Source organism: Erinaceus europaeus, chromosome 4 (assembly GCF_950295315.1).
Source record: "Erinaceus europaeus chromosome 4, mEriEur2.1, whole genome shotgun sequence".
Lineage (NCBI taxonomy): Eukaryota > Metazoa > Chordata > Mammalia > Eulipotyphla > Erinaceidae > Erinaceus > Erinaceus europaeus.
The window spans coordinates 69,339,227-69,364,039 of record NC_080165.1 but is presented as its reverse complement, the minus strand read 5'-3'; the positions used below and the strand labels follow the sequence as shown (position 1 = coordinate 69,364,039).

The window sequence follows — 24,813 nt, the reverse complement described above, 5'->3', positions numbered from 1 at the left end:
AACCTACATAATCATATGCCTCCCTTGCTCTTGTTTATTTATCTCATTTATGCTTTAAAGTTTTGAAATTATTTGTATGACAATACAACTTCATCTCTTCGTGTTTCTAGTTTTCATAGTATTTTCTCCTATTATGGTTCTCAACACCTTGGCTTAGTTCTTCAAGCAACTGACTTACACTCATTAAACGCTTTTCAGTATCACCTGCTTTAATTTGCTGTGTTTCTAAGTAAAACTACTTGTCATCCTTTGTCTTTCCTAATGCCTCACATAATCCACCTTTGCCATTTACTCTACTTCACTGACTGTGATGCAGGCACACAAGATCTAAGTCCTACTAAACAGTAAGATAAAGTTTAGCTCCACTATGAGAAGCAGAAGTCTGAGAGCCATCTTCCTCTGAGGAACCAAGGTCCTTTTTCCTAGCAACCTAGAAGTCAAGTCACTCTTGTACAATCCAAAATAATGTCCCTAATAGCACATGGGTCAGGGCTGGTGCCAAATCATGCCAAGAACACATGAAGAGAGTTTAATGTGCTCGCTGCCTTGTGACTTTAAAAGGGGCACCACAGGGCTAGGGGTGGCTTATGTTGTGGTAACATACTTAGTATTTCAGTTGTATTTTGAGATAACTTGGAGTCAGGAAGATAGCCCAACAGGTAGGATGCATGCTTTGCCATGCACATGGTCCAGGTTTGAGCCCTAGCACTACACGATATGCAACGGCATTGGAGGAAGCTCTAGTGCTATGAGGTTTCTTTCTGTTTGTGTTTTTATCTGTCTCTCTCTATATAAATACATGTGTGTATAAAAGAAGAAAATCGCAGCTAGGAGTGACGAAATAATGCATGCACAAAGGCCTGGCTCCTCAAAAAAAAAAAAAAAAAAAAAAAAGGAAGGCAATGGCAAGTGAACCTACCTACATTACTTTCTCTGGTAAACTCATAAACTTCTGGACGACAACCCAATTATAAGCAGAGACTCATCTATATCTAAAACTAATTTGTTTCACAAAGCACTCTCAAATACAAAAACTCATTTGAGCCTCAAATCTCACTGGTTAGAACCAAGTATAATTATTCCAATAGGGAGAAAGCAGAGAACATATAAAAGGTATAGAAAAATGCTATGTCTAAAATCACACAGGAAGCATGTAAGTGCTCAATCTAAAAAAAATCAATTATAATCTCCACTGTACACTTTCTGTTATATCACAATGTCTGCTTTCTTTGGTAAAGTTCAAAGAAGTTTTCCCATAACAGTGAAGGTCATTTTTTGCTTTCCACTCATAAATGGATACATACCATCTGGCTTTGCACTGTTTAGCTGATTTTCTATGCAGCAGTGAGGCAATTCGAGACCACTGGTTTTTCCCATATTTCATTACCGCTGCTTTCAGAATTTCATCCTAAATTTGCCAAGCAAAAATAATAAATTGAATCAGAAAATTCCAACTGAAAAAGACACAATTTTAATTACCCCAGACAGTGCCTCTAGAAAAAGACATACACATGCGTCCAAGATTTTTTTTTTTAATAAAAGCACACAACTTTCACTCGAATCAGTAAAATACAAGAAACTCAGAAGAAATCCCGTAGAAACAGCAAACTCTCTTACACATACATACACACTTAATCACTAAATTGGGAATAAGGCCCATCAGAGAAATTCTACTTGTCAGAGATTAACAAAGTAATATTCTCCAATATGTGGTTGTCATTCTCTTTATTCATTCATTCATTCAAAACACACTTCTTGAAATTCTACCTTGTACCAGGTGTTATGTTATGTACTTGGGAAAAAGGAATCAGACACACCCAACCCTCAAGAAGCAAGTCAAAAACCTAAAGAATCCATTCTCCAGTCTAGGGTTCCTACCTCCAGTTTAGAAATGACATTTTTCTTCACCCCCTAACTCCCACTCTGAACCCAGACTCCCTATCTAGGTATTAATCTAACAGTTCTTCATTTATTTCCCCACCTCACAGGCCAGTTAGCTCTCCAGTCACCTGTCTCTAGAATACTATTTCACCAGTGCACCCAAACAGATAAAGTCATCCAGTCCAGGGCCAGGTGGTGGCATACAATGTGCAACGACCTGGGTTCAAGCCCGGGGTCTCCACCTGCAGGGAGAAAGCAGCCCAGCAAGTCAGGCCACAGTCTGCAGAGATGAAAAAGCCAAATAGGAATATACTTGGGGCATCTCATGTTTAGGCTTTTTTTTTTTTCTTTTTCCACGTAGGACCTGAGCAACAAGCTTCACATTGGAGCCTGTTCACCCTACACCATCCTCATCAGCAGAGATTTTCAGATTCACGGTTTATGTCATAGTATAATTACGTTGCTGTCCCTGGTTTTGGACATCTGTCCCTCCCCATGACGTCATTTCTACTCTAATGGAAACAGCCTCATTCCACAAGGTTGTCGGTGATTTTACTCGTAACTCAAGAGTGCTGCTATGCTTATAGCAGTCATCTACTGGACCAGAGAGATTCATTTGGCAAGCCTCTGCCAAGAGATCAAAATATTTCCTCTCGGCAAGTAAGATCTGATCCTATCTACTGGAGGAAAGGAGAAGGGGAAAAAAAAAAAAAAACTAACCCTTACTGAAAAACTCTGCCAGGCTCTGATCTACATGTTCCAAATGCGCTATTTTATCCTCCAGAGAGGTAGGCCTGACTACCACTGAACTTCTGAGAGGCTGAAACATTTACCCAGAATCACAGAAGGATGGGATGCTTGCAAAAACGATAAAACAAGCCGTAACAAGATGGATGGGAACGGGGACATGGGTCTGGGATGCAATCAAGTTTTACAGGATGGATAATAAATAGGCAGAAGCGTCCAAGAAGAAGTTCTTGGTTGGATTTTTGAAGAATGGTCAGGATGCCGAGGAGCTGCTGGACTTTCCAGAAGGTGCAGAAGACACAAGCTATGAAAAATAAACGCTAGGGTACAAGTGTTTGACGTGCCCGTGGCTCTCTGCACACGAAGTGCACTACAATCTTTTGTGCCCGCTCTACTGCCCTGTGGGTGACTGGCGTTTGTTTCCCAACATTTCTGGAAGCCAAACGCAGAACAGCGGGCGAGCAGGTGCGTCCCGACTGGCTTCTCTCCAGGCGCAGACTAGGGAGAGGCAGACAGGAGGCAGCTCCCGGGATCCGCCAGCAGCACCCACCCGTCACACCTGAGTGACAGGTAACCAGAGCGGCAAGTGGGTGGGCGCTTCCCACCTAGCACTCAAGCTGCCTCCCTCCTGCAAGGCGGGCAACGGAGAAGCAAACTTCTGGCCAAGCATTTCTTTGCTTGCTTATTTATTTATTTATTTTAAGTATCAGAGGCAGAGGCAGGACGCCCGAGCTGGAGGATCGGAGTGGCCCCCCAGAAAACCAGTTCTCGCCGCTGTCCCCTCAGCCGCGCCAATGGGGTTGGGGAGGGGAGACATGGGGGCGTGTCCTCAACCCCACAACTCCGCACTGGAAGCCTGATCCACCGGGTCCAGCGACCCGGCCCTGCCCCGCGCCCCCGGGGAGCTCGGACCCCGCAGCCGCCAGCGCTGCCCCCAGCGCAGCCCCCGCCAGGCATCCTCCTCAGCGCCCAGACCTCCACGCGCCTGCGCACAACCCCCGCAGGGGGCGAAGGGCAGCGGACGGCGGGAAAAAGAGATTTACCTCGGTGTTCCTCCAGACGCCCCCCTTGATCATAATTCGAGGCATCTTGGCGGCGAGATGTCTCGGCAAGCGGCCGAGAAGAGCTTCACGGAAGTAGTAACGGAGCTGCGGCCACGGGACCGACAGGCGACACTTCCTCCCAGCGCGACCTTCTGCTTTGAGGAGAGCTGCGCAGGCGCAAGAGAGTGGGCGGGCTACGAGTAGCAAGTATCGCGAGAACTCGGATGGCTAAAAGGAAATAGGTGCCTGGTTTTAAAAAAAAAAAATCGCTAGTCTGGGAAGACGGACAGAAAACTATCACAGTACTCCGGCCCCAGTGCCCCACGCACGCCCCGCGCGAGTCCAAAGTAGGTTAGAAGAAACCACAGCTCTCGCGAGATATAAGCGGTTCTGCTGGTGAGGAAAGTGACGGCGGGTTTGGCCTGACGTCATCCTGAGTTAGTGAATGGAGGACGTCTCCTGCATAGTTTGACTGTGATTGCTCCCAAAGGGGCTTTGTTAACTTACCAGTTTTATCATTTTACTAGGTAGTTAACTTAAAAGAACCGGTTCGCCGGCAGCCGGCTAGAAGAGTGTTGTAGTGGATGTATTGGAACCCCGAGTTCAGTCCCTGGCATTGCGTGTGACAGTGATGCTCCGGTTCTCTCCTTCCCTTACTTCTCTCTCATTAAGAATTCGATAAATTCGGGGGCTGGGCGGTAGCCCAGCGGGTTAAGCGCACATGGTGCAAAGCGCAAGGACCAGTTCAAGGATCTCAGTTCGAGCCCCCCGGCTCCCCACCTGCAGGGTGAAGCAGGTCTGCAGGTGTCTGTCTTTCTCTCCCCCTCTCTGTCTTCCCCTCCTCTCTCCATTTCTCTCTGAGCAACAACAGCTATAACAACAAGGGCAACAAAAATGGAAAAAATAGCCTCCAAGAGCAGTGGATTCATAGTGCTGGCACCGAGCCCCAGTGATAACCCTGGAGGCAAAAGAGAGAGAGAGACTGACTCTCATATCTGAGGCTCCAAAGTCCCAGATTCAGTCCCCCGCACCACCATAAGTCAGAGCTGAACAGTGCTCTGGTTATTGCGTGAGGACTTCACCAATGTGTCCTGGGACATCACTTCTCCAGAACTCTACCCCACTAAGGGTAAACAGGCTGGGGGTAAAGATAGACCTGCCAACATCCATGTCCAGTGGAGAAGCAGTTAAAAGGCCAGACCTCCCACCTTCTGCACCCCATAAAGAGTTTTGGACCATACTCCCAGAGGGGGAGAAATATTAAGGCATGGTGACTAGGGGCCTCTGACCTCCAATACCATCAGGACCCAAAGAGTCCTGATAAAAGGAAGGACATTTGGAAATAGTAATAAATGTAGGTGTGATTTAGAAAGGAAGAGAGGGGGAGTCAGCGGTAGCGCAGTGGGTTAAGCGCACGTGGTGCAAAGCGTAAAGGACCAGCATAAGAATCCCAGTTCGACCCCCCCTGCACCCCACCTGCAGGGGAGTCAGCTTCACAAGCAGTGAAGCAGGTCTGAAGGTGTCTTTCTCTCCCCTCTCTGTCTTCCCCTCCTCTCTCCATTTCTCTCTGTCCTATCCAACGAGGACGACATCAACAATAAAACAACAAGGGCAACAAAAGGGAATAAATAAATATAAAAAAAATTAAAGGAAGAGAAGACAGGACCATAGGGTAAATATAGATAGTTATAGAACTAATAGTCAACCAAAATCTACAATCTTGGGAGGCTACTGCAGTTTCTAGTGGAGAGAATGAGGATACAGAACTCTGGTAGTGGGAACGGCGTGGAATTATGCCCCTGTTATCTCATAATTTTGTAAAGCTATATTAAATCACTAATAAAAAATTTAAATAAATAACAAATAACCAAATTTAAATAAATAACACCACCAAAACCAGTAGATTTATTCTTTTTCCTTTTAATTTCAGATAGAGACAGAAAAGGAGAAAAATACAGAAAAAGAGAGACTACAACACCATTCCACCATTCATGAAACTAACCCTGGTGTTTTGCATGGTATTCTCATATGGTGCCAGGGATTCAACCCCGGGTTTCCACACATGGTAAAGTGTGCACTCTACCAGCTAACTATCTTGCTAGCTCCACGTGGCCTAAACCCGCTGTGCTCGCACCAACTCTGGGGCATCAGCGTGAGTAAAGATTTGCGTTCCCGCTCCGCCACGAGTTTCTGATCTCTTCTCTCTCCTGAGACACAATCCGACATCTGGCGCCTGAACAGGGACCACCGGCTCCACACAAGCGGCAGATGTAGGAAGGTGCTCCAGATAAGTATACAGCCGCTTGGCTCTCTGCAGCCTCGTGTTTAACGAAGGCAATACAGTTCCTTTTCTCCCTCTTCTTATTTTTCTGAGACCCCCTCCACCATGGGCAACCTTCCTTCTCATGAGGAGGTTTCTCAAACCCTCTACTCTTTTTTCTCTAGACAGTTTTTATATCTCTGGGACATTTTGCTTGGGGCCACACCTTGGATCCTCTTGACCATGGTGGCAGCTTTCAGGGGATATGCAGGGCACCCTCCCAAAAGGCTAAGGGACCTTGAGGCTGTGATCCAAGAGTTAAAGGAGATGGACACTATCTCCCAGCCCCTGTCCAAGAGAACACTCGTTTTTACTCCATTTTGCTTTAAGCCAAACCAAAAGAATGCATATCTAGCCAGATGATCACATCCATGCTCACAACATCACCACTAGCAGCTGCCTGTGCACCCTCTCACTGTGTTTGGTAGAAATAAACACAGAGCCTCAGAAAATCAGTCACTGAGATATTTAACTTCTCATATGATATAGGACTGGTCAGTTCTTGGGCACCAAGAAATCTTACTTTTCATATGTATATTTCTTACAAAGTCCAGGTTTGGGAGTCAGTAATATCTACGCCATCCTTTGAAATAGACTTTGGCCATAATTCCTCCTGGAGATCCCTAACATTGGAAAAATGTCAGTCATCCAATTTGGCTCCAGTAACCCTTCACAGAAAATAGGGAACTCGGCAGTAGATCCCATAAAGGTTATACCATCCATGGGCAGGGGTAGATAGTATAATAATTATGCAAACAGACTCTCATGCCTGAGGCTCCATCAAGCCTCATGCCTGGCATACTGCTCAGGCCTTCTTCAAAATGTGGCCAATCTCCACCCCATCACCTGAAGCCCTAGTCAGGGAGTTCTGGGACACCCACACATACATGAGGAACCTAGACCTCTAACAGATCTTTCTCACCACTGTCAGTGGTCATCTCCATCAGGAACAACATAATGGACCCCTCTGTGGGCCCCTATCAGACCTGGCCCTCAATGTGGATCAACAATGGTAGGAAATGTTCCATTCTCCAAAGGGATGTTAGAAAGCATACTCTGCCTATCACCTGAGGATGATGGGTCTAGAAATTGGTGTAGCCTGGAATGTTCCTAACTGTGACCATGGAATATGAGCTCAGACCTACAGGGATGCAGAGGTTACATAGGCTCCTGTGCTGACTAGGGACCCCAGATCAGATTGATGGGGTTTACAGTAAATAATATTTATATACTTTTCCTGTATTTGGGAGCTACTCTCTTCCTTGAGTTAGCTTTCTGGTCCTTTTTCCAACTATGATGCCACCTCCCCAGAGAATAGCTTAGGTCAGAGAATAGCTTAGATGTCAGGCGCAGGCAAAAACTAGTTGGGTCATGGGCCTCTTGGAATATACCTAAAATAGACCTACTAGCTTTTTCCAAAATGAAGACCCCAAATCACCATCTGTAATATTCTTGCCTTTAGGTTCATGATAAGTCAACAGTTTGCTCTGCTTTCTATCTTAACCCATTCTTTTATCAGCCACCAGGTTCCAGATGCTAACATGATGCCAAACAGACTTCACTGGGCAAACACCCCACCATGTGCCCTGGAGCCCCACCTCCCCAGATCCCTGCCCCACTAGGGAAAGAGAAAGACAGTCTAGGAGTATGAATCGACCTATCAATGCCCACATTCAGCAGGGAAGCAATTACAGAAGCCATAGCTTTCACCTTCTGCACCCCATAATATCCCTGGGTCCATACTCCCACAGGGTTAAAGAATAGGAAAGCTATCAGGGGAGGTAATGGGATATGGAATTCCAGTGGTAGGAATTGTGTGGAATTATACCCCTCTTGTCCTATCGTCTTGTCAGTGTTTCCATTTTATAAATAAAAACTTTAAAAAAGGGAATCAGGCAGTAGTGCAGTGAGTTAAGCACACGAGGACTGGTGTGAGGATCCCAGTTCGAGCCCCCAGCTCCCCACCTGCAGGGGAGTCACTTTACAGGTGATGAAGCAGGTCTGCAGGTGTCTATCTTTCTCTCCCCCCTCTGTCTTCCCCTCCTCTCTCCATTTCTCTCTGTCCTATCTAACAACGATGACATCAGTAACAACAACAACAATAACTACAACAATGAAACAAGGGCAACAAAAGGGAATAAATCCCCACCTGCAGGGGGAAAGCTTCACAAGCAGTGAAGCAGGCTGCAGGTGTCTCTCTGTCTCTTCCTCTGTATCCCAACCTTCCTTCTCGATTTCTGGCTGTCTCTGTCCAATAAATAAAGATAATTAAGAATATATATATATATAAACTTTAAAAATGGCCAGTCATTGCAACCTTGCTGGTCTCCATCTCAATGATGTTCTGACTCTTCATCCTCATCCACACATAACTGTTAATTTCCCCTTAAAGCCCAGCCGGACAGCATTGTCAAAACAGGATTAGGTACATTGCTGAAATCTATCACAAGTCCAAATCCTGCTTTTGATCAAACTTGTGACATGGCTTCCCTCTAGGTCTCTTTGTTCTTTTATGTTTCTGTGATAAATGGACTCTGACTTGCCAAATACTAATGCTGGTGTGGATGTATTATAATCCGCTGTAGCCAGAGCAGCTTCTACCAGTTCCATAAATGTTTAATTCTTCCTAGAATTAAAAAGCTAACAGAACAGTGCCACCAGCTATAGCAGTTTATACTTCAAATTTTTCTCTTGATGACAATACAGTGTGGCTTCTCCCATTCTGGTTTTTTTGTTTGTTTGTTTGTTTGTTGCATGTGCCTTGGTTCTTACAGTTTTCTATTTCCAACACCCAGGTTTCCTCTTGGTTCAATTGCCAGTTCCCCAAGATGAAATAAAGAGGACAGTCCCAGAATTTCTGGTACAAAGTTTGTGAATTGCTGCAACATGAATGGTTCCTATTGTCCTCTGTCATTGTCACAATTCTACTCTGTAGGCTGGCATACTTTAATGATGACTCTTTAGTCACTATCAGGCCACCCCATCAGCTGGGGCCCTAGTCAGGGAGTCCTGAGATTCCCACACAGGCATGATGGGCCCAGACCTCGAATAAATACCTCTCCCCAGTGTTACCAGTCATCTCTATCAGGAACAGCACAATAGACCCCTTTGTGGGCCCCCATAGGACCTTGCCCTCAACGTGGATCAACCACGGTAGAGAATGCTCCATCCTCTGAAGGGAGGCTGGACAACATACTCTATCTTCCACCTGAGGAAGATGGGTCCTGAAGTTGGGGCAGCTTGGAACGTTCCTACTCGTGACCACAGAATGTGAGCTCAGATCTACAGGGATGTAGAGGTCACATAGGCTCCTAAGCTGAATATGGGCCCCAGATCACATCAAATTGATGGGGTTTACAGTCAACAATATTTATATACCTTTCCCATATTTGGGAGCTACTCTTTTCCCTGATCCAGCTTTCTGGTCCTTTTTCCCGCCATGACATCATCTCCCCAGACAATAACTTGGATCCACCTGCATGTCAGATGTCAGGCTCAGAAAAAAAAAAACCCAAAAAACTAGTATAGTCATGGGCCCTTTGGAATATAACTAAAATAGGCCTACTAACTAACTACAAAACAGAGACCCCCCCCCAATTCATCATCTGCACTATTCTAGCCTTTAGGTTTATGATTAGTCAACAATTTGTTTTGCTTTATATGTTAACTCTTCTTTCAGCCACCAGGTTCCAAATGCTAACATGATGCCAACCGGATCTTCCTGGGCAGACGACCCCACCAATGTGTCCTGGAGCTCCACTTCCCCAGAGCCCCACCACACTAGGGAAAGAGAGAGACAGGCTGGGAGCATACTCGATCTACCTGTCAACACCCATGTTCAGCGTGGAAGCAATTACAGAAGCCAGAGAGACCTTCCACCTTCTGCACCCATAGTGACCTTGGGTCCATATTCTCAGAGGGTTAAATAATAGGGAAGCTACCAAGGGAGGGAATGGTATACGGAGTTCTGGTGGTGGGAATTGTGTGGAGCTGTACCCCTCTTATCCTATAGTTTTGTCAGTGTTTCCTTTTTATAAATAAAAAATAAGTAAAAACAATTCTACTCTGTATATTTCAAGAAGCTGACATTAAAACTATTTGCTACATTGCTACATTGATTACTACTCCTCTGTAACCTTCCTTTCAAAGCCTCTTACGCCCAAGTTTAATCATGAGAAAAACTCAGTTCAATGGAGTTCATTTCTTTGTGTAACCTCCTAGGAGTGGTATCACCCTTTTGTGTGCCATTGGGACCTGCAGAATTTATTCCTCTGGGACTTTTTTTCTAATTAAAACTTGAGGTGTGATTCACTTTTTCACTTAAGAGGTTTGCTGGTCATAGTTTCTTTCAACTAGTACATGTGGCATACACAGCTCTGTCAGACAATTGAGATCCCAAGGGAGGCAGGTTTCTTACTCAGGTGGAAGCCTCTGAAAATATCACCACAAATTGTCCACCTGCCACTAATTTCTTCTCTGTAGGAAAAGGGCTGCAGATGCCCTCCCTTTTAAGTCAACCTTGGGCCACAACTGTCAAAGTCCATGTCTGGTCCCTCCACATGTGTCCAATTCACAGGACAAAAGAGCATACTGAAATCTTTCTTTCTTTCTTTCTTTCTTTCTTTCTTTCTTTCTTTCTTTTTTTAAAATCTGCAATCCTTTTAGCCAGTGAGGTCTCCTTAGTGGAGAAGGGTATTAACACTGAAAATGCTGAGGCTTATTAGTCTGACTACTAAAATCAAAATCTGACCCTATAAGGTGCGCGCGTGCACACGCGCGCGCACGCACACACACACACACACACACACACACACACCTACATTCTCCTCCAAATGTGTGTGCTTCTAATCTGGCTGATGAGAAACCTAAAGTTAGTGTTGTTGATCACTGAGCTTTTATCCTGCTTGGCATTGTAGACAGACAACTGTCAAGGGAAATGAATTACAGGACAGCAGTAGTAATTATCTGGTGGAAGGGCAGAGTTCATGTTTGTCTGACACAGCAAGTAAATAGTAAGGGAAAATCTCATCTGACCAAATATAATGAAAGCTCAGATATGCATTTTAACTTTCATTTGGGTCCCTCCTTACAAAACTAAATTGAACTGAATAAAACCAAATCTGAACTGTAAACCAGTAGGACCCTATCAATATTAAGTCCTCTGAATTTTATATATATATTGTGATTGTTAGATAATAGCGTTCACCTTAGAAGATATATGCTAATGTTTTAAGTATGTTAGAATTCAGGGTCATAATGTCTGGTACTTGTTCTAAATAATTTGGCATACAAGTAACAGAAATAGTGCACACAATTAGACAAAAGTAAATCAACTATAGAGTCTATGTGAGGAAAACATAGTTCTTTTATTTTTGGTATGATTCTCACAGTTTTCCAAAATGAAGTCTTAAAAAAAGCAAAGCACAGTGATTCCTCATGAAAAATATTTTCTTTTATCTTGGTATAGTCACAGTGACAGTCAATCAGGTAAAAGTTCTCCAAAACACAGTCAGGGCATGCTTTGTGAGCCTAATTCTGCTCAGGGTTGTCTTGGCAAGTCCAAAGAACCTGTGGATGAAGGTGTGGAATTAAAGGTAGTGTTCCATTACAAGACTGATATTTCTCAACCCACACATCCACATCTGGTTGGGTCATACCCATAGCATCTGTCTAAGGGACCACCTCAGAAAAAAGGACATCGTCCTCTCCACTGCAAAAAACCTCTCAAAATCCCACTCCTCAGGGCTCAACTTCACTTTTATGGTATTCTCTGAAGGGTCTTCCCAACCCACCAGGAGGGATTAAACTTTGTATCAAGGGGGTAGCCGGCCGCCAATCTTCAAGCTCTTCAACTTCTCTTATCTCATTCTTCAGTCTGTTGACCTGCTCCTTCACTGAGAAAGGCAAGCTGTAGGAAGACAATATCACCCTGAGATTCAGTTTGTCTGATGCAAAATTTACAAACACTGTCAGTGGACAAGGTGCTATAAGCTGCACAAGCATAAAGGCCTCCAGTTTAGGAGATTGCGTGAAAATAAAACAAATGATGCTATGGTGGTTTGGAAGAAAGTTCCGCATGACATGGGGAAGCACAGGAAAGCAAGGAAATATACAACAAAGAAACAAATGTCTATTTCAAAGATCCCAGGCATAAACAAAAATAATAAACCATAAGAAGTGAGGATGGGAAGTGGCATAGCTGGTAGAGTGCACACATTACCATGTGTAAGGACCCAGACTCAAGCCCCTAGTCGGTGTCTGCAAGGTTGGGAATGCTTCATGAGCCATGGAGCAGTGCTGCAGGTGTCTCTTCTTCTTGCTCCCTCTCTCTCTTCCTTCTCAATTTAGTAATAATACAGTAATAGTAATAACAATAATAATCTAAGAAGGGAGAAAATGAAGACACCAATGATAAAAGTCATCACCCAAAATGCTTCCTCCTCATTCTTCTGATAAAATACAGCTGGGTTCACCTTACCCCATCCTGGTTGGTTGGTATCAACTTAATCAGCTTTCTTATTAAGCCAAGCTGGATCTAGTGCAGTCAGTGGTGGACTGCAGATCAGTTGTGTCACTTTTATAACTGAGTGTGTAATGGATATGAAATTGAGAAATACAGGCAGAAATACCAAGTGTCTCTAAGGACCGCCTGGGATCCAGGACTTAAATGTCTATCACACAGCCAAGAAGGAACCAGCAGATTACTGCTTGGTAGACTTAGTGACTCGGCACAAATGTTATCCTATTGCCATAACTGACCTGGACTTAACTAATGAATACAAGGGCTATGGGGAGATAGCACAGAGGTTTATATATCAGATGGCTTGGAGGACCCAAATATCACCCCTGACATTACATAAATCACAGCTGAGCAGTACTGATTAAGAAAAAAAGTTAAGGGACCAAGTGGAGGAACTCCCGTTTAAGCACACCTGCTACAATGTACAAGGACCCGAGTTCAAGCCCCTAGCTTGAACTTTCCCCACCTGCATGGGGAAAGCTTCACAAGCAGTGAAGCAGTGCTGCAGGTGTCTCTCTCTCTCCCTCTCTCTCTCCTCCTTCCTTTTCAATTTCTCTCTGCCTCTTTCCAATCAATAAATAAAATTTAAAAGACATAGAATATAGGGGATGGGATACGGAGATCTGGTGGTAGGAACTGTGTGGAGTTGTACCCCTCTTGTCTTATGGTTTTGTTAATGTCTCCTTTTAAAATAAATAAATAAATAAATAACATAGAATATAATGTTATATTCTAATGATAATGTAATAAAAGAAATTTAAATGCTTAAGCAAGAAAAGTCAAGCAATGATTAATAGCTATGGTTTCTTTATACATGTATCAATCTAGCCCATTTAAAAATAAAAATAAATACATTTTGTAAAAGATGAATATGGAAGGTCCTGGGAGTTCTTATCATAGCCTTGTATTTAAATTTAATGTGCTTTTTATGTTTATTTATTTATTATCAAATAAAGACAAAGATAAATTGAAAGAGGGGGAGAGACAGAGAGACGCCTGCAGCTCTGCTTCACCACTCGTGAAGCTTTCCCCCTGCAGGTGGGGACCAGGGGCTTGATCCTGGGTCTTTGAACACTGTAGTATGTTGCTTAACCAGGTGCACCACCACCTGGCCCCTTAATCTGCTTTTTGAAATACTATATTCTTTAAAAAAAAAAAACTAATTTGATAGGAGAGAGAGAGATTTTGAGAGAAAGGGGGATAGAAAGAGAGAGAGATACCTGCCGCACTTTTTGACCACTTGTAAAACTTCCCAGGTGGGCAGTGGGGGCTTGAACCCAGGTCTTTGTACATAGTAACATGTGCACTTAACCAGAACCAGGTGCGCCACTGCCCAGCCCCTTAAGTACTATATTCTTAGAGAGGGAAAAAGAGAGGAAAGGATGGAGAGGAGAGAGACACAGACTTGTTCAAGCATCCATGGTCGAGATCCCTTGGTGCTGTCCATGGTGCTCCCTTGTGGTACTGGTGTTCTAAACCCAGTACCCCATACACTGTAAGGCATGAGATCTTCCTACTATCTCCCAGGCCCTTAAACATTTTGAATCACTTCCATTTCTGTATTGGATTGTGACCGTTATTATTTTTTTTTAAACTATTTGATTTTGGTTCTCCTGCAGAATTTTGTTTATTCAGTCAATTGTAACTTTTTTGGTACACCTTTCAGTAGTAGTCAAACTTTCCTAATAACTTTTTCTTAATGTGCTATGAAAGACTGAAAAAATGTGAGTATGTAGAATTTGCAATACTCAATTGTGATTTACTGAAACTTGGGCTATAACAGCTTACCAACTTAATACTCAGTTAAGGAAAATTTGCCTTTATTTGAAAGCTGTCTTTCATTGCAGCACCAAGGAATGAACCAAAGGTCTTATGCTTGAGCAATACTAACTAGAAAATTATCTATTCAGATTTCCTATTCTTTATGATTCAATATTGATAAATTGCAGATTTCTAGGAATTTATCCATTTATTCTCCATTGTTTAATTTGTTGGCATATATTGTTCATTGTATAGCCTTATAATCCTTTGTACATGTGTAGGGGCTGGAGGCTTGAACCTGGATTCTTGCAAATCGTAATGTGTGCACTCAACTAGGTGCACCACCTCCCAGCCCTTCTCTTTCACTTTAATTTTATTTGTAGGCTAATGGTTTTTAAAAGTGGCCCAGTTTGTTGTTGTTGTTTGTTTGTTTTTAATTGGTTGGTCTAGCTAATGTTTGCTTTTGCTTTTTTTTTTTCTTAATGCTTTGTGTGTGTTTGTGGTCTTTGATGGAATTTCAATCATTCCAAGATGACTTTTTCATAGGAAAACAGAATGAGAAAGTAAGAAGATACCACACATTCAAGGAAAACACAGGTAGAACCTGAACTGGAATTGGCGTATTGCACCAAAGTAAAAGACTCTGGGGTGGGTGTGGTGGGGAGAATACAGGTCCAAAAAGGATGACAGAGGACCTAGTGGGGTTTGTATTGTTATATGGAAAACTGGGAAATGTTATGCATGTACAAACTATTGTATTTACTGTCGAATGTAAAACATTAATTCCCCAATAAAGAAATAAATAAAAAAAGAAAAGCAAACAAAAAAGATACTGACCTTCCCTTGGTGCTATGGCGACTAGGCTCAAAACTAGGTCATATGCAGGCAAACTATTCAAGTGAGCTATCTTGTCAGTCCTATTTATCTTTTCAAAAGACCAGCTCTTAGTTCTGTTGATCTTTTCTATTTTACTCCTCATCTCATTTATTTCTCTCTGAAGTAGTTCCTTAAGATTAAAAAGGAAGTTAGTTTTTTTTTTTAATTTAGATTTTTAAAAAATATTTTTATGGGGCAGGGGTAGATAGCATAATGGTTATGCAAAGAGACTCTCATGCCTGAGGCTGCAGAGTCCAAGGTTCAATCCCCCACACCATCATAAACCAGAGCTGAGCAGTGCTCTGGTTAAAAAAAAAAAAAAAAAAAAATATATATATATATATATATATATATATATATATCTTTCATAATAAGAACAGAGAGAAATCAAGAGAGGAGAGGAAGATAGTGAGGGAGAGAAAAACCTACAACCCTGCTTCACCTCTTGAAAAGCCTTCCCCTCTAGGTGGGGAGGGGGATGGCTTGAACATAAATCCTTGCACATTATAACATGTACACACTACCAGACATACCACTATACAGTCCCTAAGCTCTTTTTTTTAACTTTAGATATTTATGATTATTAACATTCATTTTATTACTGTGTTTGCTACATCCTTTAAATGTGGCACATTGTTGGGAGTTGGGAGGTAGTGCAGTGGGTTAAACACACTTGGCTCAAAGCGCAAGGACTGGCAGAAGGATCCCGGTTCGAGCCCCTGGCTCCCCACCTGCAGGGGAGTCGCTTCACAGGTGGTGAAGCAGGTCTGCAGGTGTCTATCTTTCTCTCCCCCTCTCTGTCTTCCCTTCCTCTCTCCATTTCCCTCTGTCCTATCCAACAACAACAATAACTACAACAATAAAACAACAAGGGCAACAAAAGGGAATAAATAAATAAATATAAAAAAGAAAAAAATTGATGTCTAATTTTATATCACTGTAATCATAAAAAATGCTTGATAGGCTTTCAATTTCAAATTTATTAAGGAACATTTTGTTGTCTGATAATTACTATTATTTAAAAATTTTATAATATGTATTTGAATGTATATGGTGTAAACATTAGACAACTTAGGAAAAAAGCAGCATCCTAAAGCTCTGGTTTATTCCCTAGCATCACCATAAGCCAGAACTGAGCAGTGCTCTGGCTTATCTCTATATCTCTCTGTTTCTATCTCTCTCATTAAAATAAATTAAAAAGGGAGTCCGGCATTAGCGCAGCAGGTTAAGCACACATGGCGCAAAGCGCAAGGAGCAGTGTAAGGATCCCGGTTTGAGCCCCCAGCTCCCCACCTGCAGGGGAGTCGCTTCACAGGCGGTAAAGCAGGTCTGCAGGTGTCTATCTTTCTCCCCCTCTCTGTCTTCCCTTCCTCTCTCAGTTTCTCTCTGTCCTATCCAACAACAACGACATCAATAACTACAACAATAAAACAGCAAGGGCAACAAAAGGAAATAAATACTTTTAAATTTTTTTAAGTTTAATAAAAAAATTAATAAATTTTTTTAAATTAAAAAGCAGTAGGGGCCAAGTGGTGGCACACTTGGTTAAGCACACATACTTCCAAGCACAAGGATCTGTACAAGGATCCGGGTTCAAACCCCTGGCTCCTCACATGCAGGATAGACACTTCACAAGCAGAGAAGCAGGTCTACAGGTTTCTTTCTCTCTCCCTCTCTCCCTCTCCCCTCTCAATTTCTCTCTGTCCTATCAAATAATAAGTGGAAAAAATGAGCATCAGGAGCAGTATATTTATAGTGCTGGCACCAAGTCCCAGCAATAACCCTAGAGGCAAAAAGAAAAAAAAATTAAAAAACAGTATAATGAGAGTACTGAAACTCCCAACTCAGAATAAAAGTCCACTATTCCCACTGATCATCAGAGTTTGGTCTCTCAGATGACCCTAGTGGGTGAGACTCTGGAACACTTGCCCACTCAATACATAATTTATATAAGGCTATTTATAATAGAAGTGAAGTTTCTTGTATTAACACATAGCTCTTTCCAGACCAAACACTACTTGAGCATGTAAATGACGGTCAGAAGGGAGCTGAGCAAAAATATACGATCAGAAGAACAAACTCCTTAAATACAGGGAAACTCCAAGAACAACAGACTCTCTGCTGCTGCTTGCTCTAACCATCTTCCTTGGTCCCATGTAAGAATCTGGCTTTCATGGGGGTAGATAGCATAACGGTGATGCAAATGGACTCTCATGCCTGAGGCTCCAAAGTCCCAGGTTCAGTCCCCCCACACCACCATAAACCAGAGGGGAACAGTGCTCTGGTTAAAAAAAAAAAGAATCTGGTTTTCTTTCCTAACTCTCGCTTTAGAAAGCAGGGAGCATCTCCTTTTGCTCCGTATAGCACTCTCATGCATATCTTAGACAATACATTGTATTTGATAGTCTGACAATCATATCTTTTGTGCCAAATTTTACAGGATATTTCCCTCTAAATATCTCACCAAAGCCCTTCCAAGACAAGGTGCCATATCTACCTGGTGAAGCTCAAAAAGCCTTATGTGTCTGGCATCTAGAACTCTCCATAGGAGAAGACAGTCAATAATAATATTTTCATAAAGACCACATAACATGAAGCATAATGAGAGAACTTACTTGGGAATCTGTGGCAGAGGCTCAAGTGGGATAAATGTATCATATTTCTTTGTGTAAGGTGCTCTGGAAAACAAAAAAGACAACCCTAAATTGATGTGGCTTCTACAAAAAAAAAATCAGTACATCATCATGGTGGGCTTCAAAACTGTAAGGTGATCCAGGATATGGCACAGTGGATTAAACATTGAACCCTCAAGCATGAAATCTTGGGTTAGATCCTCAGCATCACATTTGCCAGAGTGATGTTTTGGCTCGCTCGCTCTCTCCCTCTCTCTCTCATCCATAAATAAATATGAGAGAGAAAAAGCCTATAGGTTCATAATTCTTCAACTTCTTTTTCTTCTTCTTCGTCATCACATCACTTAGGCTTCACTGCTCTGAGCTAATTTTTTTTGGGGGGGAGGGGGAGAGATTGAAATAGTAAAGGACACTGTTGTTTTCGACGGGTTATGTTGTTTTCTCCTGGCTGGCTTCACGGGCGGGTAACAGATGACCAGGGACTCATGGTTGAGCTGTAGGCAGTATCTCTTTATTCATGCAGGACGCAGCACAATCTAAGACGAGCTAAGTTAAACTCAAAGTACAGTACTCTAAAACTCACAATGCTGTCTTTATATATACTTCCCAAGTAGGGTGGAAACAGGATGTGACATAGAGAGGGTGGAGAGAAAAGTGACTGGTGAAAATCAGAGTGTGACAAAGAGGGGGCAGATTAGGCGAGAATCCTATCACTGAACCACAAATGCCCTGGAGGGAGGGTGGAACTTGTTAACAGTGGTTATGTAAATAGAATGAAGTGGTTATGTAAATAGAATAGTGTTAAGCAGGGGGGATTTAAACCAAATGAAACAGAAGGGGTCTCATGCATACCAACAGGACACTACAACACCAAAGATTTCTGCAGTGTCATGGGGGCCCAGGGTCATGCACACTCCTCAAATTCATACATTTTATATTTTATTCTTATTTTTGTAAAAAAAAAAAATCTTATTGCTGAGGCTTGCATGACAAAGTCACCAATCCTGGTGGCTTTTTTTTTTTAATAGATACATAGGGAGAAAACTGAGAGGGAAAGGGGAGATAGCTAGCTAGCTGCATCACTGCTTGACTATTTGCAAATCTTCCTTTCTGCAGGTGGGGACTGGAAACTTAAATCCAGGTCCTTGTCTGTGGCAATGTGTGTGCTCTACTGGGTATGCCACCATCCAGCCCGTTTTTTTTTTTTAACCACTTCATAGTTTTTATTATATATCACTACATCAAGCACCACTGGTTTTGTGTTTTGTTTTGTTGCCAGTGCACTGCTCATTCTGGTTATGGCAGTGAGTGATTGAACCAATACTTCAGAGCCTGAGGCATGAGTCTGTAGCATAATCATTAAGCTAGCTCCCCTACCCACTATTTTTCTTTTCATTGATGGCCCTCTCTTTCTCCTTAATTGTTTTGATCTAAGTTAGTTCCAAGTATAAGTCAATCTAAGTAGTACTTAGGTTACTAAATGACAATCTAATTTGCCATGAAAATTGATAAACCTTCAGATTTAAGATAAAAAGACAGGAACCAAATGAGCAGCCACATTTTTGTAGTCATGAGCCTGTGTTTAATTTTATTTATAAGCATACACATATGTTTATGCTTATACCAGGATACTGATATAGAGGCTTAGAAATCTTCACTATCTGGGCAGTCAGTGGTGCACCTGGTTGAACGCACATAGTACTAAGCAAGGACATGCATAAGGATCTGAGTTCAAGCCCCCAGCTTGTTGCTGAGGAGTTATTCTGATGCAGTCTCCGCCCCCAGGTTTTACTACGCCCCCACGAAACCCTAGCATTCCCCCCTTCAACCAATCCTGGCCCTATACATCACCCCTGGTTGTCGCCCAATAAAAAGCCCCCTCACCCCCCCCCTCTCTGGGCTCTCAGCTCTCCCTCTCTGAGGTCTCGCTCCCTGCTCTCCCCCCGTGGTCGGCCATTGCCGGCTGGCTCCACGTGGTCTGAACCAAACCCCCCCCATCCTATAATAAAGATTTGTGTACCCCTTTGCTCTGGACGTCCGCTCTCTTCTCCGCGGTGCAGCCCGACACCAGACCACCGCAACAACATCTGGCGCCCAACGTGACCTGCTTGTCACGTGTTGGCAGTTCCAGCTGGCTGTCTACAGAAAAGCAACGTTCCAGCAGCTGACCTCCCTCATGCAGCGTTGCATCCCCTGCCAATTCTTCCCCTAGCCATCTACTTTGGACTGAGACTTGTATCAGACTTTCTGACATACCCTATATACATTTTACACAATTTTGAAGCAGCTTATTTCCCTTCACGCTGCTGGTTTTTCATAGACTGATCCTGAGTAATTCATAGACTTTACAGATTGTTGCCTTGAGGACTATACAATGCCAAATAGCCCCTCTGTTTGGTGGGTCATGCCTCCTGCCTCCCCCTCATTATGTACCCTTGCCCCTTTCCCCACCCAAGCAGGGAATGTTCCTTTACACACCAATCCTTCCCTTCACACCACACTGGCTTTTACTTCTCCCCTACTTGTCCCTTCCTATTTTGTTATATCATTTAGGCTTATGCCCAAAAGGTTTCTGCCCCATGATAGTCTTTTACAGACTTTGTACATCTTATGCAATTACTAGATAGAAAGATAGAAAAGATGTAGAGATATTGTGAAGAGATGGTTGAGCAGGCTGCGCTTAAACCTATGAGATGAGTCTCTCCAGGTAAGTCTCTCTCTCTAAAGAGGGGTTGAGCACAGGAGGACGCATAAATCTCACAAGGTTCGCAGCCATTTAAGCCTTCCATCCTCCACAGAAAGTCCTACATCTTCCCACCTGAGCATGGCATTCCTCTAAAACATTTAAGCCTGCTCCATCCCATTTTTCTTTACTGTGTCCATTTAGATATAAAGGGATAGGAGGAGATGTTGCTGAGGAGTTATTCTGATGCAGTCTCCGCCCCCAGGTTTTACTACGCCTCCGCGAAACCCTAGCATTGCCCCCTTCAACCAATCCTGGCCCTATACATCACCCCTGGTTGTCGCCCAATAAAAAGCCCCCTCACCCCCCCCCTCTCTGGGCTCTCAGCTCTCCCTCTCTGAGGTCTCGCTCCCTGCTCTCCCCCCGTGGTCGGCCTTTGCCAGCTGGCTCCGCGTGGTCTGAACCAAACCCCCCCTCATCCTATAATAAAGATTTGTGTACCCCTTTGCTCTGGACGTCCGCTCTCTTCTCCGCGGTGCAGCCCGACACCAGACCACCGCAACAACACCAGCTCCCCATCTGCATGGGGGAAGCTTCACGAGTGGTGAAATAGGCCTGCAGTTCTCTCTGTCTGTCTGTCTGTCTGTCTGTCTGTCTCTATCTATCTCATACCCCTCTCAACTTTCTCTCTGTCCTATCCAATAAAATGGAAAAAATAGAGCCCCAGTGATAACCCTGAAGGCAAAAAAAAAAGAAACAAACAACAAAAAACCTTCATTAGCCATGTTTTGTTGAGATCAACTTTATTTATGTGTAGACAGAGAAAGATACAATCCTTTAAAATTAATTAATAACCCTATTATCCTACTACATGCATATACTTACACTGAAAAATTCACCAGTGGAAGAGTTGACCCTCTCTTGTGGAAGCCTTTACTGTGTTCTGGGTACATATATGGATTATCTCCTAGAGTTAACCTTGGGATTCCATTCCTGGGATCAATATCTGTGAAATATATTTTAAAACAACATAATTTAGCAAAGCAGTGACACATGAAACTTGCATGTGAGAGGTCTCAGTTTTATTCAGTCCCTGGAAATATGTATATTGGTTAATATCCAGAGTTAAGTGGTGCTCTGGTTCAAAAAAATAAACCATAAAAAATAGTGTAATAAAAAGAACTCAAAAGATGATCCACAAATTTGCTGCAAGCAATGCCATAGTGATGGAAGTGGAATAATTTAGTTTTACTACAAGTCATATATAGTGTCTTACCTTTTATTTTTCAAATTCATTTACCAATTTATTAAGGAGAGGAGGGAATGGGGAGAAGAAGGGAGGGGAGGGAAAAGCCGGGGAAGGGAGGGGAAGAGCACTAGAATATCACTCTGCATATGCAATGCTAGGGATCAAACTTGGGACTTCATGAATATAAGTCTAGTATTCTGTCCATTGTGCCACCTCCTGGACCACCACATATGATGTCTTAAAGTTTTGTTTGTGATTGTCTCACCTTGACGATATGAAAATAAAAGTGTGAGCCTATCTTTGGGACATTTTCTAAAAAGGTGTTACTATAATTATCTCACCCTGGCAAAGAAGAATAGTTTAAGTCCATATAGGATGCTTTGGTTTAAAATAAGTCAGGGGCTGGAAAGTTGCGCACACAATAGAGTTCAAGTGTTACCATGATCAAGGATCCAGGTTCAAGACCATGTCCCCATCCATGGGGAGTGGGAGAAGTCTTCATGACTGGTGAAGCAGTGCTGCAAGTTTTTCTCTCCCCCCCTCACAATTTCTCTCTGTCTCTACGAAAAATGGGGGGAAAAAACAATAGTAACCAGAAACCATGTATTCATCATGCAGCCACAAAGTCCCAGTAATAACAATGACTGCATACAAAAATAACATAACATAATATAACAGAAATGATGAGGAAGCTTAGGGAGGTGACTCAGAGGGCAGAGTATATTCCTTGCACATGGGAGGTCCCAGATTCTTTCTATGGCACTGAAAGTGCCAGAGCAGTATTCCGGTGACCTCTCTCTCTTAAAAATTAATCAAATCTATAAGTTACAGCTATATACAAATAATGTCACATGACAAATTATGGTTGTGTATGATACAGCCAATCCTAACAATGGGATTTTCAATGCTAATCCAATTGCCAAATAATTTGGTTACAGCAATAACTATCTATTGCCTTCTTAAACCCTAAGACAGCAGGAACCTCCCACTTCCTCTATAAAGCTCATATTTCCCCCAGTCCTGGAACCTCTAGGGTGGGGCTCATTTTCCTGCATGATTCTCTCAATTCATACCAACTGGCACTGCATCTGCTGAGCCCAACCTAATCAACTCAACGAGTACCACCTCGGCATGCTTCATTTCAAACTATGTCCAGAGATGTCAGGCGTGGAATATCAACCCTTCAGCCTCTTTACTTGGGTGAGACCTTTCCTTTCCGTAGAATTCTCTAATTCCATTCTCTAATTCTCTAATTCCATTTTGGGTGGTTCACTTCATAATGAAGTCCCAAAACCTAGATATAGACCAGGTCCCATGAGATAGAATATATGTTCAAATGTATCCATAAATTAGGGCAAAATATATACCTGAAATCAAAAGTGCACAATAGTCTGCAGTAAGTAGAAAGACCTAAAAATATACCATAAAGTTCCTAATGTAAAGTGTCTACTTAGACTCAGACACCATCCTCATCTACTTCCTATTATGCTTCCCTCAGTCACTCCAAAGCTAACCTTATCAAAGTAAGGACTGCAAAAGCTGAATAAGGGCAAGAGACTGGCATACTTTAATGATGACTCTTTAGTCACTATCAGGCCACCCCATCAGCTGGGGCCCTAGTCAGGGAGTCCTGAGATTCCCACACAGGCATGATGGGCCTAGACCTCGAATAAATACCTCTCCCCAATGTTACCAGTCATCTCTATCAGGAACAGCACAATAGACCCCTTTGTGGGCCCCCACAGGACCTTGCCCTCAACGTGGATCAACCACAGTAGAGAATGCTCCATCCTCTGAAGGGAGGCTGGACAACATACTCTATCTTCCACCTGAGGAAGATGGGTCCTGAAGTTGGGGCAGCTTGGAACGTTCCTACTCGTGACCACAGAATGTGAGCTCAGATCTATAGGGATGCAGAGGTCACATAGGCTCCTAAGCTGAATATGGGCCCCAGATCACATCAAATCGATGGGGTTTATAGTCAATAATATTTATATACCTTTCCCATATTTGGGAGCTATTCTCTTCCCTGATCCAGCTTTCTGGTCCTTTTTCCAGCCATGACATCATCTCCCCAGACAATAACTTGGATCCACCTGCATGTCAGATGTCAGGCTCAGAAAAAACAAACAAACAAACAAACAAACAAAAACAACCTAGTATAGTCATGAGCCCTTTGGAATATAACTAAAATAGGCCTACTAACTAACTACAAAACAGAGACACCCCCCCAATTCATCATCTGCACTATTCTAGCCTTTAGGTTTATGATTAGTCAACAATTTGTTTGGCTTTATATGTTAACTCTTCTGTCAGCCATCAGGTTCCAGATGCTAACATGATGCCAACCGAACTTTCCTGGGCAGACAACCCCACTAATGTGTCCTGGAGCTCCACTTCCCCAGAGCCCCACCCCACTAGGGAAAGAGAGAGACAGGCTGGGAGTATGTATTGAGCACAGCTATTTTATTCTCTCCATTCAAATGCCCCCAAACAAGTGACAATTGCATGAGCTCAAGAGTTAGCCTAGCATAAGAACATGTTTTGTTTTGTGCTACTCCAGGAAATGAAGCCAGAACCTTGCACATGTGTGCTATACCACCACTGAGTTGTCTCCTCAGGCCAACCACCCATTCGTGTTTCAATGTGATGTCAGAGCTCGAAGCCAGAATGTCACATAAGGTAAGACACAGACTCTGCTTGGTGAATTATCCTCCCAACTCAAGATGGTCACTTAAACTGGCAGGTCTGACACCAGATGCACCAGCTCCTAAGAAAACATTCCTACGCTGGGACACTCACCAATCCTGGGCATCAGAAACAGGGTTGCAGGCTCAACTTTCTTGTTTGCCATGTATCCAGTAAATAGGCATCACACACACACACACACACACACACACACACACACACACAGAGCCATTTCTTTGTTTATTTACTTTTTTTTGCAGATCTGAGGCCTCAGTACATGCATAATGTCACTGCTCCCGGGCCACTTTTTTATTCAGATTAGAAATACCAAGAAGTCAGAGCACCAAAAATTTCCTGTTCACGCTGCTCCACACCTGAAGGGCGGTCACTTCACAAGTGGTGAAGCAGGTCT

The 24,813-nt window shown here is 43.0% G+C and overlaps 2 protein-coding genes across 2 annotated transcripts in view; both read right to left on the bottom strand.

Moving 5' to 3' along the window:
* Positions 1 to 3,933, bottom strand: part of CDC5L (cell division cycle 5 like) — a 55,550-nt gene extending 51,617 nt beyond the window's left edge. Inside the window, exons 1-2 of the mRNA XM_007537381.3 lie at positions 3,672 to 3,933; positions 1,305 to 1,408 (exon numbers count right to left, since the gene is read on the bottom strand). Coding sequence (XP_007537443.1) covers positions 1,305 to 1,408; positions 3,672 to 3,716 — 149 coding nt within the window. The 5' untranslated portion in view covers positions 3,717 to 3,933. The remainder of the gene's footprint in view (positions 1 to 1,304; positions 1,409 to 3,671) is intronic.
* Positions 3,934 to 11,338: 7,405 nt separating this feature from the next.
* The window catches only part of SPATS1 (spermatogenesis associated serine rich 1), a 55,832-nt gene continuing 42,357 nt past the window's right edge, over positions 11,339 to 24,813 (bottom strand). Inside the window, exons 6-9 of the mRNA XM_060189901.1 lie at positions 21,350 to 21,470; positions 17,764 to 17,826; positions 11,784 to 11,899; positions 11,339 to 11,559 (exon numbers count right to left, since the gene is read on the bottom strand). Of these exons, the coding sequence (XP_060045884.1) occupies positions 11,531 to 11,559; positions 11,784 to 11,899; positions 17,764 to 17,826; positions 21,350 to 21,470 (329 nt within the window). The 3' untranslated portion in view covers positions 11,339 to 11,530. The remainder of the gene's footprint in view (positions 11,560 to 11,783; positions 11,900 to 17,763; positions 17,827 to 21,349; positions 21,471 to 24,813) is intronic.